The sequence below is a fragment of the Anabrus simplex genome, chromosome X (assembly GCF_040414725.1).
Source record: "Anabrus simplex isolate iqAnaSimp1 chromosome X, ASM4041472v1, whole genome shotgun sequence".
Taxonomy (NCBI): Eukaryota; Metazoa; Arthropoda; class Insecta; order Orthoptera; family Tettigoniidae; genus Anabrus; species Anabrus simplex.
In genome coordinates, this window is record NC_090279.1 from 220,473,299 (window position 1) to 220,492,980 (window position 19,682).

A 19,682-nucleotide genomic window follows, 5' to 3' on the forward strand; every position below is an offset into this window, starting at 1 on the left:
AGACCTATCTGTGTCGGTGCGACGTAAAGCCCCTAGCAAAAAAAAAAAAAAAAAAAAAAAAAAAAAAAAAAAAAAAAAAAAAAAAAAAAAAATTATTTTTCCTGAAATAATGAAACCCAATCATGTCTTCTTCGTCACTTGAGTCGGTGGTTGACATTCTAGCAAAGTTAAGAAGCGATCTAGCGAGTCCGCACAAAACTTTACAAATGGCTAATCAGGAAGAATCCGTCACCGTACAGTAGCTTCATGTGTGGAGCCGAGTCACTATTCAGTTACTAACCAGTTTGTGACCCCGGTTTACAAACCAGTTACGTTTCTAATGAGTAGCTCCGTGTGCAGAGGGCCTAACAGGGAAAGTGGAAGAGATTGTAGGTTTTATGGTTGACAAAGATTGCTGGGATTTTTTTCTTCTTCTATTTGCTTTACGTCGCACCGACACAGATAGTTGTTATGGTGACGATGGGATAGGAAGGGCCTAGGAATGGGACGGAAGCGACCGTGGCCTTAATTAAGGTACAGCCCCAGCATTTGCCTGGTGTGAAAAGGGGAAACCGTGGAAAACCATCTTCAGGGCTGCCGACAGTGGGGCTCAAACCCATTATCTCCCGATTACTGGATACTGTCCACACTTAAGCGATTGCGGTTATCGAGCTCGGTTTGCTGGGAATCGGTGAGACCAAATGGAAGGGAAAAGGTGGGAGGAAACTAAAGAAAGGGTACACCTTATACTATAGTGGAGGAAGAGAAGCCAAAAATTGTGTAGGTCTCATAATTAGAAAAGACCTAAAGGAATACCCAGAATTGGTGTAAAACATAAATGAGAGGTTGATTAAGATCAGACTGGGACTTGAAACTGGTGTTACAGATATAATGCAAGGGTATCCTTCGCAAGCATGAAATACAGATACGGATCTAGAGGAATACCTTGAATATCTGGAATACCATATACAGGACAAACATGTTGTGATCATAGGAAACATGAATGCCCAAGTAGATCAGAAAAAATAAATGAGATGAGATTATAGGTCCATTTGGATATGGAAGAGAAGCAAGGCTGGAGATATTTTGGTAGACTTTTGTAGAAGATATGAGCTGATCATTGGTAACACATGGTTTTGAAAGAAAAACAGAAGATAACAAGATATACGATAGTTCGGATAACAAAATCAAAACTCTCATAGATTACATTTTGGTCAAGATAAGGTAACAGGAAAATGTTGGTAGACGTAACAGCCCTCCCGAGTGAATCTTTCAAAGGAGATCACAGAGTTGTGATAGCTAAGTTAAAGATGGGAAAGATACAAAAGATGACTGAGATTAGACAGAGAAAGCTAAGGGTGTGGAAATTGCAGAAGGAAATAAATGAAGAGTTCCAGACACACATTATAACTAGTATACCTAAGGGGGGCATCAGAAGGGTCAAAGAAGAATGGGCATACTTTAAAACAGTCATGGTCGAGTGTGCAGAAAAGACCTGTGGAAGAGCATCAGGAAGGAAGAAAGATTGAGAAACGCCCTGGTGGAGTGACAGGGTAAAAGACATATTTAAATGGAAGAAACAAGCTTGGAAAAGATGGCTGAGAAACAGAACAATAGAATACAGGCACCGCAAGAGGGAGTGCTCCTAGGTGGTTCAAGAAGAGAAAAAGAAATGCAGGCAAAAATTCACTGAATCTGTGCAAGAAGGTACAACCAGAAACAAAAAGATCTTATTCCAGTGGGTATTAAAGAAAAACAACCCAGGTGAAGGTACTAACTTCATTAAAAGTGAACAGGAGGAAGTGATAGCACAGAAGCAGGATATATTGCAGAGGTGGGGAAAATACTTTGAACAGCTTTACAATGTGCAAAATACCTCAGTACAAGGAGAAATCGAAGAACCAGATTTAGTGCCGATGGAAGATCAGGAAAATGAGGTGTACTTGGCAGAGATTGAGTGGGTCACAGAAAGAATGAAACGAGGCAAGGCAGCTGGAATTGATTAGGTCACCATAGAAATGAAAGTAGCAGCAGGAACAGTTGTTCTACAGTGGTTGTATAGACTCTTCAGAGTGATATGGAGAGAAAAAACTGTTCCAAAAGAGTGAACGAAAGGCATCATTATACCAATTCTCAAGAAAGGAGACGGGAAGCAATCTGAAAATTACAGAGGATGACACTGATACTTTGTACAGCTAAGAACCTTGAAAGAATCTTGGATAAACAAATAACAGACAGAGTAGAGGGCAAATTGGCAGAACACCAGTATGGATTCAGAAGGGGCAGGTCCACATTTGACCCAACATTTACATTGCGTTAAATGATGGAAAGGTATTGAGAATATGGAAAGGACTTGGTAGTAACATTTCTAGATATTGAAAAGGCATATGACAGTGTCCCAAGGAATTTGGTAAACACTGACAGAGGCACAGATTGGGAATGAAAAATTGCAGATGGTAATAGCATTGTATCAAAATTGCAAAAGCTATGTTAGAACCAAAGTGGGTCAAACTGAATGGTTCAGAGTTGAGACAGGCTTAAGACAGGGAAGTGTATTGTCTCCCTTACTCTTCATTATCATCATGGATAGAATTCTACATAATATCAAGGAGATGATGTTGGGCGAGCAAGTAAAGTCTATGCTCTTTGCTGATGACATTGTAGTTTGGGGAGATAAGAGGAAGTACAGACACAAGTTGATTTATGGAATGAGGAGATATGAAATTTTGTAATGAAGATTGGAATTACAAAGAGCAAGACTTTGATCATGACGAGAGGTAAAAGAAAATCCAGGGGAGTGATAAAAATAGGAAGTGAACCTATTGACGTAGTGAGAAATTTTAAATATTTGGGCAGCATGATGTTTGGATGGAGAAATTGATTTAAGAATACAGCAGTCTGCAAGTTTCTCAAAATCGTCTAATTCACATTTCTTGACAGACTTCGGTCTTCTCTTTCCAGGCATTGAAAATGAATCCACTTCACCCCTTATCTTCTTTGCGTCTCGTATTACATTCCGCACAGACCTTTCCGACACACCCGTTGCTTCAGTCACTTTCTTTTGAATAGCACATAAGTTTCCAGTGGGGTGGGTTTCGTTTTTCATGAATTTATACACATTATAAATAACTTCTCTCGTTTGACTGTTTAAAGTTTTAGCACTCTCTAATTTAGAACGAAACGGGGGCATTGCTACGTACACTGAATATCACACTACAACAAATTCACTTTCAGCTACGAAATATAAATAAAATATTAATAATACAAGCACACGCTTCTTGCTTCTTACAATACACGCTTGATAAAGAGCTGTACACTGTGCCTCTCAGTGAGCGGTTGAGTAACAATGTGCCTGGTAATCAGCATTTGGGCGACACACAGGAGCCCCGCAACAAGCTTAAACTTCGCCAACAGATATTGGTCTCTGCGGACGTTTGAGTTTCTGCAAGCTCTTGTTGCGGGACCTTGATATGTTTATATTAGGGTTAAAATCTCGTAAAAAACAAACAAACAAACAAACATGCAATCAAGTTAAAATATTCAGTATTATAGCAGTCATGTAGGCCATGAAGGCCCTTGGAATGGTGGAAGGTGAAGGCCTCCACTACTCGTAACCTCGGCTTCAATATTATAGGCCCAACCTAATTATAAAGCTTGAATTGTTAGTTACTGTACCTAAATAATTTTCATTTTTTTTTTTTTTCAGTATGTTCATATCCAACTCGTCCTCATCACTTAAGCTTTCCTCATAGAGGTCACTGGCACCATCTAAATCATGCATTTTCCTTACTTTCCAAAATCTCAACAAATGTAGGGTTATCTCCGCCGTGAGGGTTTAAGTGCTCAGATTGCGTTCCAATCTCTTATTGGAATAAACCCTTTAGTGCACATGACCAGAACGTCTAGTTCTCGCTCTAGAGCGAGAATCGTTTTCACCGGTTCGGAACCGTTACAAATCAGTTCCGAATTATGTTGGAACAGCAAGCTGAGAATTTAGAACAGTTCAGAATCTATTCTCATTTATGTAGGAACGCCTGTTGAGTTACTGCACATGAGCAGACAGTTCAGAATTGATTCGGAATCATGTTGGAATAAACCTTATAGTACCATAGCAAACCAACATCAATCCTGCATTCCATAATTTTCCCCTTTTCCCAAAAAAAAAACACTGAAAATTTCATGACACCAATAAATGTATCTATCAAAGATGACTTAAAGTTACAGAAACAGCAGCAACAAATGTAAATAACTTTAGTAAAACCACAATTATAATATTATTACAGAGCTCTTCACACATGTTGTCATCATGGCCACCTACTTTCGGATTTTTTATTATGGACACTCTAGTTTAGGCTTTAATTACAAACGAACCAATAGGCCTATTGCAGGTTATACCAACATTTTCCTTGTTTAATTCTACATTAGCCTATATAAGACACATTGTTTTCGACGTTCATTAAGCATTTTTTATTTTTGGCTGTAATAAATATTGCCCGATTTTTTGGCTTCTTCTCTAGGATGCGCTCACTTAGGAATATATACAAGGAAAACTTACTTGTCTGATGGTAATGAAATTTTTATATGTTATAACCACATGCATTTGTGGTGTAATACTCTAGTTACAATTTTTTTCAACCACCCCAAAAAAATTTCTTATTTTCCTAAAGCAACTCTTTCTCAGCCCAGGATAAACGTACAGCAGCAAACCTGGGCTTGTTTTGAAGCACTCAGTCATGGTTATCAGAAACTACAACAACTAACCGTACAGTGTGGTACCGAATTTATGAAGAGTAATATTGAAAGGAGATTTTGTACGCGAGACCGTGCGATTAACAACAGGCCGGGTGGTGAAATCGGGCGCAGTGTTGCTGCGTTCAGTAGTAATCACGTGCGCAATGAACACAGCTTTTTGTTTACTTTCTACCTTTAATTTCATTTCCTCTTGTAAATTCCACAGTTGCTGCATCCCGACATACCTACCTTAGACTAATTAGAGACTTAAGATAATGACATACCAGGGAAAAAGAAAATCTTACTTTTTATGGGCTACCGTCTTCGAGTTTGCTACCAACACTGCAAAGAAGAATTGCTGCTACTGCTATTGCTGCTCACATCTCTGCATAAGATGTCATCTTCACTCCTGTGTAATGAATTCAGATTCCTGTTTTCTTGAAGCACTTTTCAATCACCTTCGAAGAAGTTGTGTCCCAATTGCGCAGTATCCACTCGGATGGTTTCTGAATCTTACCTGTTGCAGTTTGTGCGCACCTTCTGCCATCCAGCACTGATAGTGTTTTCGCATTGTCCTTGGATGGTTTATTTATCGAAATGTCCAAGGGTGAAGTTCCGACGTCAGTCCACGAGGAATCGCTACCAAATTGATTTTCATGGGTTCCAATAATTTCCTAGTATCTTCCGTCAGGTGGCCACAAAATTTGTTGCGTCACAGGAGGGGCCTGGCATTGAACGAGGAATCCTGCTCAGTTTCCCCAAACCGTTCCTATGCAATTGTATATGATTGACATATTTATCCACCTCATTCTTGGATAGGAATGTGGATCTCTCGCAGAAATTTTTACGTTAGGCATTGGACATTGTTTATCGTTTTAGAACAACAAGGTGCAAGCTTTCTGCCATCGCCTGTTACAGCAAACGCCACAGTTAATCGCATTTTGCTTCCGGTAGTGCGCACGATAACACTCGGTGTGCTTTCCTTATCGTTTGTTTGACTTTGTGGCATATCGAAACTGATTTTCGTCTGACCTGCAGTTATGGTGAAAATCAATTACTTTTTTGGTTGAAATAATTCAGCATTCTTTGGCATAATGTTGTTCTTCATCAAAGGGAAAGTCAGCCTTGGCTAGCCTTAAAATCAGGTACACTGATTCCATGTGCACCAACTATTTCTCGTCCTTTAAAATACTGAGTTTGATGAGAAACGACATATTCATCCTTACATGACGAAATCACATATTTAAGCAGATCCTCCTCTACGTGTGGAAACTTTCCACTTTTTGGTCCGCGAAGTGCTTTGCGAAACTTGTTGGTTGCTTAAAGTGCATTTTTCTTTTTCTGCCAGTAGCGCACGTTGCATTCGGTGTAACTGGTCACTCCGAGTTGATATGATGCAGTATTGCTCGAACGCTTACTCATTATGGATTAACAAACAATTTTGAGATCACAGAAGACACACATAGTGTACCCGAAACACTCGTAAAATATGTTTGTACCAGACTGGAATAGAGCGTCACCAGTCACTTCTGCACTGATTCACTCACTGGTACTCTCTACCGGTTGATAACAGCACATTGTACAGTATTTGGAATGCTCAGTTTTGCAGTAGTAAGGTTGCTACTTGAGTAGTTGACATCTTTATTTTGAAATGCACCCGGAACTGTGTGATGGATGATCGAAGAAGTCAAATACGGAAACATTTATTTTTCTCCACTTTGTACCCAAAAATATTGGGATACGTAAATTATGCAAAGGTGTTATTTATGCGAGAAAATATGGTAATATTTTCCAGATCAGTACAATATAGGTTCTTCTTCACAGTCTTAAGCATTACTGTTTTTTGTAGTTCTTACTATTTTAAGTTTTAATCACTTTAAATTTTAATCACTTTTATGGTGTTAATATGTATGTGTGAAGTGTGAGGGCCAGCAGCTCTAACTACACAACTGTCAATAAAGGTTTCCTGAATCAACAACCGTAATGCTCTTTAAAAAAAACTATTCTGCCGAGGTTCAAGTCCTGGGAATAATGGGGGTTGTTTTTTTTCCCCCACTAAACCTTCTATATTTCTCTTCAGAATTGTGGAAAATACAAACACTAGCCTGTGCGAGCATTCTTATTGAACAGTTTTACATTATTCACAGTTTTTCTGTGTGAACATATTTTTCCATTTTAGTGGAATTTTTCATCCAGTGTATTTGATTGTTTTTTTATTAATACAAATAAATATAACTGATTATATTAGTGATGTATTTCACATTTCTTTTTAGCTCCTCGTAATATCTGCCAATTTCTGTCAATAATGTTCATTCCTTTAGCAAGTAAATTACGTCAATTTGTGAGGAATGTTATGTAAAAAGAGGCAAAATTATAAATTCAAAATCTTTCCACATTTATTGTCAGGTTTTCTAATTTTAATCTGTGTTTTATTTCAGAAAAGGGCGCAGGAGGCTCACAGCCTGTTGGAGAAGCTCGGACCGAAAGTAGATCTGGTAAGATTTGGTTTTCTGCTTTATTTTTCATCTTGTACTCATTTGTACAGCCATTGCTTGAACTTTTCCTTACTTCCCCACACCACAGGGGATGTTCTGTGTAGACGACAAGGAGTGTACGGAGTCAGATGTGGATATAAACCGCGGCCTCGTTGCTGTACTTTTGGTGAAACCTCTCACATTCGGACATCGAAGGATGTAACAATTTGTCTGGGAGGTTTGCCTATCTTACCTTCATGTTTTCATTCTAACTACACTATAAATGTTTTGAAACTTCGAATTAGAGAGGTCAAAAGAAAGGGTAATATCATGAAATTTTATATGAGGCCTCTAATAAGTTATATAGTTTCCTTCACAGAATGCGTTTGGAAGCACATGTTTTCTGCACACTTCACAATTTTACGTACCAAGCGTGTTGGCTGTGCGGTTAGGTGCGCAGAGCTGTGAGCTTGCATTCAGGAGATAGTGGGTTCGAACCCCAATGTTGGCAGCCCTGAAGATGTTTTTCCGTGGTTTCCCATTTTTACACCGGCTGTACCTTAATTAAGCCATGGCCGTTTCCTTTCCACTCCTAGCCCTTTCATATCCCATCGCCACCATGAGACCTATCTGAGTCGGTGCGATGTAAAGCAACTTGTTGATAAACTTAATCCTGTATTGACTTGTCTGAATCTATTAAAGAAACCACTATAGTCTTTATTTTGAGTCCACCTTGTTAATACACCTTATAATGATAAGTGATGATTACTGATGAAGGGAATGGATGATTTTCCCAAAACATGTATGTTAAATTTTCTGTTGAGTGAGGATAAGTGTCGAATTGATGGCAACAACTGGGTTTCAGACATTTTACAACTTTCTTTATTCCCCCACCTCCAGCGAACGCTACGAGGAACCCTTATTGTCTTCTTGTCAATACAGAATACTTTTCAACGCACAGCACAGTTGTCTGTGGTTCTGTAAACAAGAGTTGGTGTGTAATTATTTCTAAATTATCTGTTGGAAGCAGCGATTGAGGTATGGGGGAAAACAAAAGCAAAGGTTAAGGGAAAGGGGACACGATGGTCGACAGGCAAAATAAAAAGAAGAAAGAAGCAAAAACATATCAGAGGGATGAGAATAAGATAGAAAGGTTACATGTGGAATACAAGTAAAGAGGAGTATCAAGGAAGAAAAGGAGAAATGTTGGGGTGAGTTTACCAACAAAATTGAGCAAGATAGTCAAGGAAATCAGAAACTGTTATACAAAGTAATAAAATCAGAAATAATAAATCAAGGGAAAAAAAAAACAAAACAACAAGGCATTAGAGAGAGAAGGTGGATCCATAGTACATGTTGAAAAGGGTCTTCAGAATGTGATGCCGAAATATTTTGAAAATCTTAATGATGAGGATGACTGCTCGGAGGAAGAAGGAGATAAGAAATAGATATATAGAAATAGAAATAATAGATGGAGAAAAAGAAGAGAACCCAATAACATGGTTGGAACTTGTAAGGGCAGTGAAAGCAGTGCCCAAAGGTAAAGCAAGTGGAAAAGACAAATGCAATGCTGATATGATTAAGGCAGCAAGAAGCATTGGACTACAGTGGCTACACAGAGCCCTCAATGCCATATCCTCTTCAGACCCAACGCCCATGTAAGTGGACAACTATGATGAAATCCACATTTCTGAGCTCTTATATTCCTAAATGAACAATATGTACCAGTATTTATATTTTTTAACTTCAGACGTTTCTAATATAATTTGTCCACAAATGTGGACATTAGGTCTGCATTATGTCTATTCATCATGTTCACTTTTGTGAATAAATTGTATAATCTGCTAATATTTTAAGTATGAAAATGGGTTAACTTCAATAAAGAGTGGGGTCAACTTAAAGAAATTGTAAATGTATTGTATCTTTTGAATCAGCTGACATGAACACATAAGAGAAACACATATCAGTAACAGACTGTAAGTTTTCTTCCCTTTTATGTATCGAAATGCACAAAACAATTCCTGTCCTTAAGACGGCACAAGTAGACTTTGCATGTTATGCAGATAATGCGGCTTTTTTCATTGCAGCCAGGATTTCGGCATTTTTTCACGTCTTTAACATCTATGGCTAGAGGAAGATGACCGGCAAACCTAGAAACAAATTGATTGTGTAACTAAATAAGTATGATTATTTATGAGAGTTTCCCCTGTGTGTTCTAGATTACTGTAGATTTAGTTAAATTAGGTACCATGGCAACATGGTCCCTACATTACCTTGAGCAACTTATTGTTGGTAAGTGGTGGTGGTGGTGGTGATTATTGTTTTAAGAGGGCGTACAACTAGGCAACCATCCTCTATATAACACTAATCAGGGAGAAAAAATGGAATGGGTCCGACAAGATATCGGCCAAAGGAAGACAAGGGCCACGAAGGGCGTGAAAATGAAAGACTCCCTAGCCCTCGCAAACCTAATAGCGTCGGGGTCAGAAAAGAACAAGAGTTGACCAAGGGAGGTCGGATAGGGTAGATGAAAGTAAGGAGCCTGGCACAAGTAAGTTGAAGCAATGCCAGGACTCAGCTGAGGGCCCCGTGGTCGCCAACCCACGCTCCAAAGTTCAGAGCCTCTGAAGCCTCTTTTAGTCGCTTCTTACGACAGGCAGGGGATACCGTGGGTGTTATTCTACCGCCCCCACCCACAGGGGGATATTGTTGGTAAGACCAAATGTCCACAGGCGTGGACAAATAGTCTTACCAGCTATTGTTGTTGAGACCAAATGTCCACATGTGTGGACAAAATAATTTGCATGCACATACAGTCGACACCAAATAAAAACAATAATACATTTCTGCATTATTCGTCAGTTCGTGACTTTGATTACCGGAAACTAACTGAAAGAGTTTATCAGACAAGCCCGTAAATGAAGTATTAACAAGCATTTACCTGTAATTCGGCTGTCCTGTGATGTATCCATGTCTTTACTTCCCGCCAACTTGCTGGGTGCTACCAAGGAGGTTATAGAATTTTGAAAAACAGTAAGTTTAAAGAGAGATCCTTTGAGAACACACTCAAAGTAAAATTGGAGGGAAATTCGAATTTCATTGTTGGTCAGAGAATAAAACATATTTGTCCACATATGTGGACATTGGGTCGGAAGAGGATATGGAAGGAGGAAAGGATACCTGAAGATTGGCAACAAGGAAGCACTGTATCATTGTTCAAAAAAGGAAGTAGGAAGAAATGTGAAAATTATAGAGGTATAACCCTATTATCACATGGGCTAAAAATGATGGAGGAAGTCATAGACAGAAGACTGATGGATATAATAGAAACACAGTTAGAGGAAGAACAATATGGCTTTAGACCGAATAGACCAACAATAGACTTGATATTTACAGTGCGAACGATAATGGAAAAACATCTGGGAAGGAACAAGGAAATCATATTCGTATTTTTGGATTTGGAAAAATCTTATAATACAGTTAAGAGAAAACATGTATGGGAAGTCTACTGAAAAGGAATGTACCAAAAACATTAATTAAAAAGATAAAAATGTTGTATCATGAGAGTAAAAGCAGTGTACAAGTGGGGAGTTGTGACTCTGAAACATTTTATACAAGATAAGGTCTCGGCAAGGAAGTGCACTGTCGCCATTATTGTTTGTTATATTGATAGATGAAATCATAAAATTTGTAAAACAGAGTATCAGTAGTGATGAAGTGAATGCTTTGGTATTTGCAGATGATGTGGTGATTTGGGGAAAGGGAGAAAAGGAAGTACAAAGGAGACTGGACATTTGGAATGAAAATCTGAAGGAGATGGAATACTAATTAGTAAAAAGAAAACTGTAGTCATACACTGTGGAGAAGAGAAAAAGAGAAGCCAAGTGAACATAGACCAAGAACAGTTAAAGAATGTAGAACTGTTTACATATCTGGGTAGCATTATTAATGGAAGTAAAGTAAAGGTAAAGGTACAACATGTTATGATCAAGTCAGAGAGCTTTTATGGGATGACAAAGTCCCCAAGAGAACGAAATTAACATTATACATACCTGCCAACCCTTCCGATTTACCCGGAAACTTTCCATTTTTTAACTCGTCTTCTGATTTTCCGATTAATGTTTAATTTTTCCTATTTTTGACTAATATAGCCTCCAGTACAGTCAATACTCTTCCCCTAGGATAAATTTTTATGTGCTTGTGTAATTTACCCAACCTCATTTTGAAGTTTTTTATTTGATGCCTTATTTCGCAAGTGTATCGTTCATCACATTCCTGTATCGTGTCTCCTGCTCACTACAGCAGCATGTGTGCTTTACGGCTGGGGATTCGGGACGACAATCGTCCTACAAGCAAGACAGGCTAGCGCATGCTAGCGACTCAGTTTGGGACGAAGGAATGATTTTCTTATCGTGTGGTTCGCGGACTATTAACATACCTAGTTTCTGTACATAATTTCGTTGGAGTTGTAGGCCACGCGTTTTTTCTAGCTTTTCTGTGCTTCTCCCCACGTCCAAGTCGTATGTTAATAATATATGTATGTATAAGGTAGTTTCGCGTATTTTGGTTCATTTTTAAAATTCTTACTTCATAATTTTAATGAGTTGAATGTATTTCAGGGAGTTGTGTTGGTGACAGTTTGTGGTATTTTCTCTTCACGTCATGGCCAAAAAGCATAACAAACGGTATCTCCAAGTGTTCAGAGATGCCTATAAAATTAAATTTCCTTTTATTTTACAGTCGAATACCGAAACTATTATGCGAATCACCTCGGGAGATAAATTTTACTTCGAGTTATCAAAATTTCGAGATACAGAGAATACCGCTTTTGAGTAAGTATAGCACATGATTGAATCGTATATATCTATGGGCTTTTACTGAATACATAATGTTTAATGGTACTTAAAAATATAGAAGGAAGCTCTATTTTACGGCATCACTTTAATTATAACATTTATTATGGTAACATTTTAGAAGACAGGATACGGTACATACATTAGTGAAACAAGAAACATAGCTCCGTTAACACCTTTGGGAAAAAAATCCATTAGTCTCGTCTGTTAGTTCCGGTTAATCTTTCCTCCCTTCACGTTGAAACTTCTCGTCAATACCACGCAGCCGAGTTTCGTAAATGGAGCTTGTCATCCGCGACTTCTGGGCTTGCTTTTGTACATGACCGGTAATTAATTGACAATTTACAAGTAAATGAGTCTACATAAAATCATGTAGATAATAACCACATTAAACGTGGAAAGTATTGAATAGGTGGTTTTTTATTTAATTATCCTTGATATCTATGCCTAATTAATTGACACCCGAAAAACGGCGAGGTTTTGCCGATTTCCTGATCACTGGAAGTTCGAGCTTTTTGGTTCCCATCATATTAGTTCCCAGCTTCACTGTGACCCTTTTTTACTTCTTACCTGTTCTTCACAAACCACAAATGCTGTGTTCTAAAGTTAATGTTGCACAAAATTCGAATTGCAGAGTATTTTTTGCTCCAAGGGAGGAAATGTTTGTTCCGAGAAATCGAGAAATTCGTGTAACCGAATTTCGAGAATAGAGAAATCAATACACGTGAAGAATAGGACAAACGGTCGGAAAATTTACGTTACTTCGAGATACTGAATATTTGAATAATGAAGGTTCGATATATCAAGGTTCAACTGTATTATTATTCGTATGTATGTGTCATAAATGAGAGTATTAGGTACATTTTCTTGTAACCATTTTTATGTTTTTTAGTCTAAGATTTTAAATTTAGTGGTCAATTCACATTGGAACTGTAGATATGTATGCCTTTTTTTCTGTCTTTTTTTCACTTAGACCGTTGTGTAATATATGTGATGAAATCCAAGAATTAAAAAATCTTCCTATTTTTGATTTCTAAAAGTTGGTAGCTATGATTATATAAACAGTATTTCGTACCAGTTGTAACATACGGGCTACTAAAGCTGGTAACTAATAAGAGACATGATAGTAAGATCCAAGCAGTGGAGGAAATGACATTTTAAAGAACATTAGTAAAAAGACAAGAAGAGATAGAATCCAAAATATTAAACTCACAGAAGAGCTAAATATAGAACTGTCAGTACAGGACATACAGAAAGCATGACAGATGATTCTGACATGTGAAAAAATGGGAAAGGAACGGGTAGTAGGAAGGGAATTAGAAAGAGAAGTTAGGGGGGAGAGACCAGTTCATGCAGCGTAGTTTTCCTTATCACAAGATCTGTTGCAGGGCGATGTAATGTTTCTATAACAGAATGGTGCACCCAAGCTCTTAAGAAATACAGTAGGCAGAGTTAGGGGATTTGTACCGGGGAAATTTGTAGATGTGTTCAATAACACCTTCAATTTTCTCATTGGATATTTTATTGCTCCCACCACCAATTCCACGAAGATCTCTAACTCTGAGGCTGGTCTTCACCTTACAGCTTGAAATCCTCTTATTCCTCTTCCTCCTGATAGGCACTTCAGTCACCATACTAGTTATGAGGGCAGTTTGGGCATCATGGGACTCAACACTATAAAATTTATTGAATTCGCGTTCATGAACTTCTGAAAAGACTTTTGACACCGCACTTGCAATTACAAAGAAAATTTCTAAATGTCTCCTTTTCTCTTTCTACGTTGGGTCATATAGTATTTATTCTGTATGCATCTTTTCTTTCGGACATTGCGGTTCTGCATTGGATATTTCGTCTTCCTACCTTTACTAGGTCGTCCTTGGTTGCCATTTTTCGCATTTTCAGTAACACTGGTTCGGTATAAAGTCCATTGTTGTCAGAAAGATCTTCTGCTTTATTGCCGCTCCAGTCCTCAGTGTTTGCGTAGTTCTCCTCAGTGGCTTCTGTACTGGTATTAGGAATTTTATTCCCTGTATTCACAACTTCAACTTGATCATCTTGGGAATCCTCAACAATAAAAAAGAAAGTGAATGGATGATAATAAAACATTAACCTATGTTCGGACACTTTGTTTAGCATTGAATAAATACACCCATATATTTAAAATTCGAATATCACATGAAGGTTTTGAAGTACAGTACTGTTGGGAGATCAGAAGAATGCACATGCCCGGTGAGGCACGGGGCGAAGGGGTTTTCACCAGCAGAGCCAGTGTCGCAATGGTTACCATAGCAACTCTGCTACTATCCAGGCGACTTTATATTATCTTCTACTGGCAGCTCATCGCTTTTGTCAGTTGTAATCCAGCAAACTGCAAGGTGTGAGTCAATGTTTTCGTGTAGCAGATGCGAGCAGATAAGAGCCGATCTGTCTAGGCAGAACAGGAAGTTCATGCTTGCAGGCCACATTCCTCATTCTTGCATTCTTCTCATCTCTACACAGTACATATACGCACCTCCAACAAGTTCGGTGACACAGGCATAAAGTTGTGTACTTCAAGTGGCTCTAGATTTGTATATACAGCCCCATGAGATGGCTCCCAAATCTCACCTTCATCACCTGTATTCACATCATGTAGTCCCACCACAGAAATTTCTTGCTTATTACTTGTAACTGGCATTACGTTATTGTTTGGATACCAGAACAGTAACAAAATGATCGAAATACGATTACAATATTGTATCATTACAATTCTAATGTTACTGATACATCATTATCATCATTTGTGGTCTGCCTATCGGCAGGTCTTCGCATGAATTCGCCACACTGTTCTGTCTTCAGCCATTCTCTTTGTCTTCCAATAGCTTCTATTTACCTTTACACTGTTTACTAACTGATACCTCTTCCTTCCTCTCTTCAGTTTTCCTTGTATCTTCCCTTCCAATGCTTCGGTTATTAAACAATTTCGTCGCAAGCAGTGGCCTAACCAATTTTTCTTCCGTCTTTGAATGCTTTGCACTATCATTATCTTTCCTTCACCCACTTTTTTTAATACTTCCTCATACCTTACTTCTTCCTGCCAGCTGATTTTCTTCATCTACTGCCAGATCCACATTTCAAATGCTTCTAGTCTTCTTTCTTCCTTTTTTCTCAACGTCCAAGTCTCAGCTCCATAAAGCGCCACACTCCACACAAAACACTTCACTAACCTCTTCTTATTGTCCTTATTTAGAGGCCCACTCAACAGTGTCCTTTGTTTCATAAATGTTTCCTTGGCCATTGCAATTCTAGTCTTCACTTCGTCCAAGCAATAAAGATCATTTCTGATTATGCTTCCCAAATATTTGAATTTAGACACTTGTTCAATCTCCTTCCTCGAAAGTATTATTTTAGCTGTTGGTTCCTTCTTTGACCCCATGATCATTGCCTTGGTCTTTTTCCTATTAATTTTCTTGCCTAACTTCTTACAGGATCTGTTCAATTTTTCCAACATTTTCTCAGTTTCTGCTAGAACCGCCATGTCATCTGCAAAGTAAATGAATTTTTCCTCCAACTGCCACACCTTGTTTTCCTTGAGAGCAATCTGAAATTAATTCCTCCAAGTATATATTAAACAGCGTTGGTGAAAGACAACAGCCTTGCCTCAACCCCCCTGCCAATTCTGCTCCCTTCTGACAGATCATGTCGTATTCCGATTCGGACAGTTTGGTTTATTTATTTATTTATTTATTTATTTATTTATTTATTTATTTATTTATTTATTTATTTATTTATTTATTTATTTATTTATTTATTTATTTAGTTGGTTAGTTAGTTTGTTAGTTAGCCTTTGTAGGTGGCTAAGTAGAGCTCTTGGCCGTACACTTAACCACTGTAGTGATACATCATTGGGCAGAGTTTGAGTACATTAATATTATTATATAGTAAATAATAACCTACACGAAAATACATTACACTTTTCTAACTCGCATTCATTCGATCATCCAGTCATAAGTTAGTCAGCTGCATTCAGCAGGTAGTCTCGGCAAGCAGTCTTAAATTTAAGTAATGAGGTGGAATTTCTGACACTGACAGGCAGAGAATTCTGAGATCTAGAACCCGTCACAACAAAGGAATTGTTGTACATAGAGGATCGGTGAACAGGAATAGAAAGGGAGGAATCAGAGCGGGTATTACTGCTGTGAAAGGAGGACAAAAACTTAAGCTGGGATGAAATGTGTACGGGTCTGTCTTCAGAGAGCAGCCTGTATATCTGTATCATTATGTGATACGTTTGTCATTTGTCAGGTTTCAGCCATGAAATGGTGTGATAGTATGGGGTGACGTGTGTGACTTAGACTGTATATAAATCCAGGGCAACAATTAAGTGCTCGCTGAAGTTTGGAAGTCTGCTCTTTTGTTGCGTCTACCAGAATGACGTCACAGTAGTCGAGGACGGGAAACACTAGTGTTTGTATGAGTTTGACTCACATTACAAGGTAAAATATCTTTGTTTCTTTTAACCGAATGAAGTATCAAAAATATTTTTTTACACACATTTTTAATATATTCAGACCAATTTAAACTTTCGTTCATTGTCACTCCAAGATTTCTCACAAGTTTGGCTGAATGGAATAACTCTACCATTCAGTATAACTGGAAGAATAGTTTCGTATCGTAGTGTGGTCAGCAAGTTTTGAGAGCCAATAATGATTGCTTGTGCTTGGAGGGGTTAAAAAAGAAGGAATTTTTCAAGGAGTAAGCATTAAGTCACTAAAGGTCAGCATTGATGCCTGTTATGGCATGAGACAAATCAGAGGTCTTACAGTGGCAGTATATCTGTAAGTCGTCTGCATAAAAATGGTAGCTACAATTCTATAAATTAGATGAAATGTCGTTTATGTACAGTATAAAGAGCAACTGCCTAAAACACTACCCTGCGGCGTGCCTTCCTTCCTGGTTAGCCAGTGAGAGGTTTAATCAAGGGTTATACAGTAATTCGTTGCGCGCGATTTTTGAGGTATGATGAAAAGAAATTAATAGTTCGTTGATCGAAGTAGTAAGATTGCATCTTGTTTAATAGAGCCTGGATATTTATAGTGTAAAATGTGCTACTGAAATCGAGGAGAGTAAGTACTGTCACCAGTCTTTGGTCCATTGCGTGTCGTATGTCCTCAGTCACTTTGAGCAGGGCGGTTGCTGTGCTGTGTCCCTTCTTGAAGCCAGATTGCAATGGGTCTAGGAGAGAATGGTGGTTTAAGTATTCCAACACCTGCTCATGAACCAGACGCTCGAGTGCTTTGGAAATTGCAGGTAAAATAGAAATTAGTCTGTAGTGAGGGGTCAGGTTTCTTAGGCATGCGGATAACGTTGGTTACTTTCCATAGTGAAGGAAAGGTTCCGTTTTTAAGACAGTAGTTAAAAATGTGGGTAATAATTGGTAAAACAGCACCAATAATGTTGTGTACGAAAGTTATAGGGATGTCATCCACTCCTCTAGCTCTTGATTTGATAGAATATAATACCTTTTAACTTTATTAGCAGTAACGGGGTGGAATGTAAAATGTTGTTGGTCAGGTAAAGGGTTCATAATGGAGTTGGGTACTGAGTTTGGGGAATTTAGTACATTAGGTGGTGTTCCTTATTCAGTAAAAAACTGATTTAACTTATCGAGTGGTATGTCTGGCACATGAGGTTGTTGCAGAGGTTTCCCTATGCCTAAGGAACGAAGCGTGTTCCAAGCTCTGCTAGAATTCATGCTTGCAGTCATGTTTTGCAAGTATGTAAATTTACAGTTTCTAATGAACTGTTTAACTCTATTTCTAAGGATCCGATAGTTTTCAAAGTAACTTTGGTCACAAGTACGTTTAAAGCGTTGGTAAAGTGCATTGCGTTGGGCCATCATGTTTTTAATTTCATTATTTAGCCAAAACTAGGTGGGCGAGTAACTTTTATTTGTCGCTTAGGGGCGTGTTTATCGTACAGAGTGATTACAAGGGAGTTAAACTTGTCTACTTTCGTGTCTGTATCGTCCAATAGGAGTATGTCATTCCAGAGTAGATTGTAAGTGTCATGTCTTAACTGGAAATGATATACTTAGGTTTATATTTTGGCATTCGGAGGGAGTAGGATAGGTAGATAAGGTCATGAGTGAAGATGGCTGGGACTGGAATCTGGCCGTGAGTTATAACTTTGTTTGGGTTATTTGTCAATGTGGTCAATGAGCGTGTATGTTTCGTAGTTTTCTGTGTAAGTGTGATTAGTAGGCTCTAAACAGAGGATGGTCATATCAAAGGAAAAAAAAATGTCAATAAATTGTTTAGTTTCGTATGTTTTAGTAAGTAGGTTAGTGGTGAAGTCACCTATGGCAATAATATGCTCGTAACTAGGCAGTAGGTCAAGTAAGCGAGATTCGAATTCAGTCATATTTGTTATTTTGGGTGGCTTGTATACAGTAACTATGAGTTTCTGTTGGTTAATAATGACTTATGTAAAGGTTCTTAATTAGCGTTCTTTCTTTCCAGTCTACTCCATTCTTCTTCAGTATGCCCATCAATTTCTCCCATTGAACTCTATCAAAAGCCTTTTGCAGGTCAATAAAAGTCACAAATACTAGTCTTCCTTTTTCAATGTATCTTTCTCCAATAGTTCTTAGTAACCCAATAGTATCTCTTGTACCTTTTCCCTTTCTAAATCCATACTACTCTTCCTTAATTGATTCATCTAATTTTTTTATATCACTTTCGATTCAGGACTCTCAATAGTACTTTTGCTGCATGGGAAATCATACTTATGGTCCTGTGATCTTCAAACTTACATGCATCCTTATTCTTTGCTATAGGGATCATTACTGTGGTTAGAAAATCTTCAGGCCACTGACCTGTCTCATATATTCTGTTACAAAGTGATGTTAAAATTGGCGTACCCTTTATTCCCTAACCCTGTTACAATTTATATTGGTAGGTCATCAATTCCACATGCTTTTCCTCGTCTCATTTCTTTAATAGCAAGTGCAACTTCATCCTCAGGTATAGAGCATCCCTTTTCATCTTCAGTCACTTTAGTTTCTTCTTCTAGTAGGATGTCTAGTGTCCTATCTTCAGTCGCATACAAAGACTCTACATATCCTTTCCATTGTTTTAAAGTCTCATTTGGATCAGAGATTGTTCCATCACTTCCTTCAATTGTTCCTCCTGTCCTACAACTTTTCCTTTTAAATGCCATCCTCTTTGCTTCCTGATATATCTGTTCATATTTCCCTTCTCTTTCAAAACTCTCCTATCTCCTCACATTTCTCATTTAACTGCTTTTTGCCTTCTTGTGTTTTAATTGCTTTCCACTTTCTTCTTTCTTCCATTTTCTCCAACATCTCCTTTGTTACCCACTCTTTTCTGTTTCTTTGTCTTTCTCTTATTTCAAGTGCTTGTTTTGCAGCCTCTTTCATTCCATCTCTAATTGCTATCCAGTCTTTATTTATGTTTCCTGTATCTACAGTGGTTTTCATCATTTCGGTAAAAATCCTCTCTCATCTCATTATGGTTTTCTTTTTCCTTAAGCTTTCCTAAGTTCAGCCTCTCTCTAACTGCAGCTTTAGTGGTTTTCTTTAGTTTTACTTCCACGTCAGCTACCATTAGGTTGTGATCCGAGTTTATGTCTGCTCCCAGATAAG

General features: G+C 38.1%; 1 protein-coding gene across 5 annotated transcripts in view; it reads left to right on the forward strand.

Moving 5' to 3' along the window:
• Smr (Smrter) overlaps positions 1-19,682 on the forward strand; it is a 657,953-nt gene that overhangs the window by 355,120 nt on the left and 283,151 nt on the right. For all 5 annotated transcript variants that reach the window (XM_067159726.2, XM_067159723.2, XM_067159722.2 and 2 more), the window contains exon 7: positions 7,149-7,205. In XM_067159726.2, the coding sequence (XP_067015827.2) occupies positions 7,149-7,205 (57 nt within the window). The remainder of the gene's footprint in view (positions 1-7,148; positions 7,206-19,682) is intronic.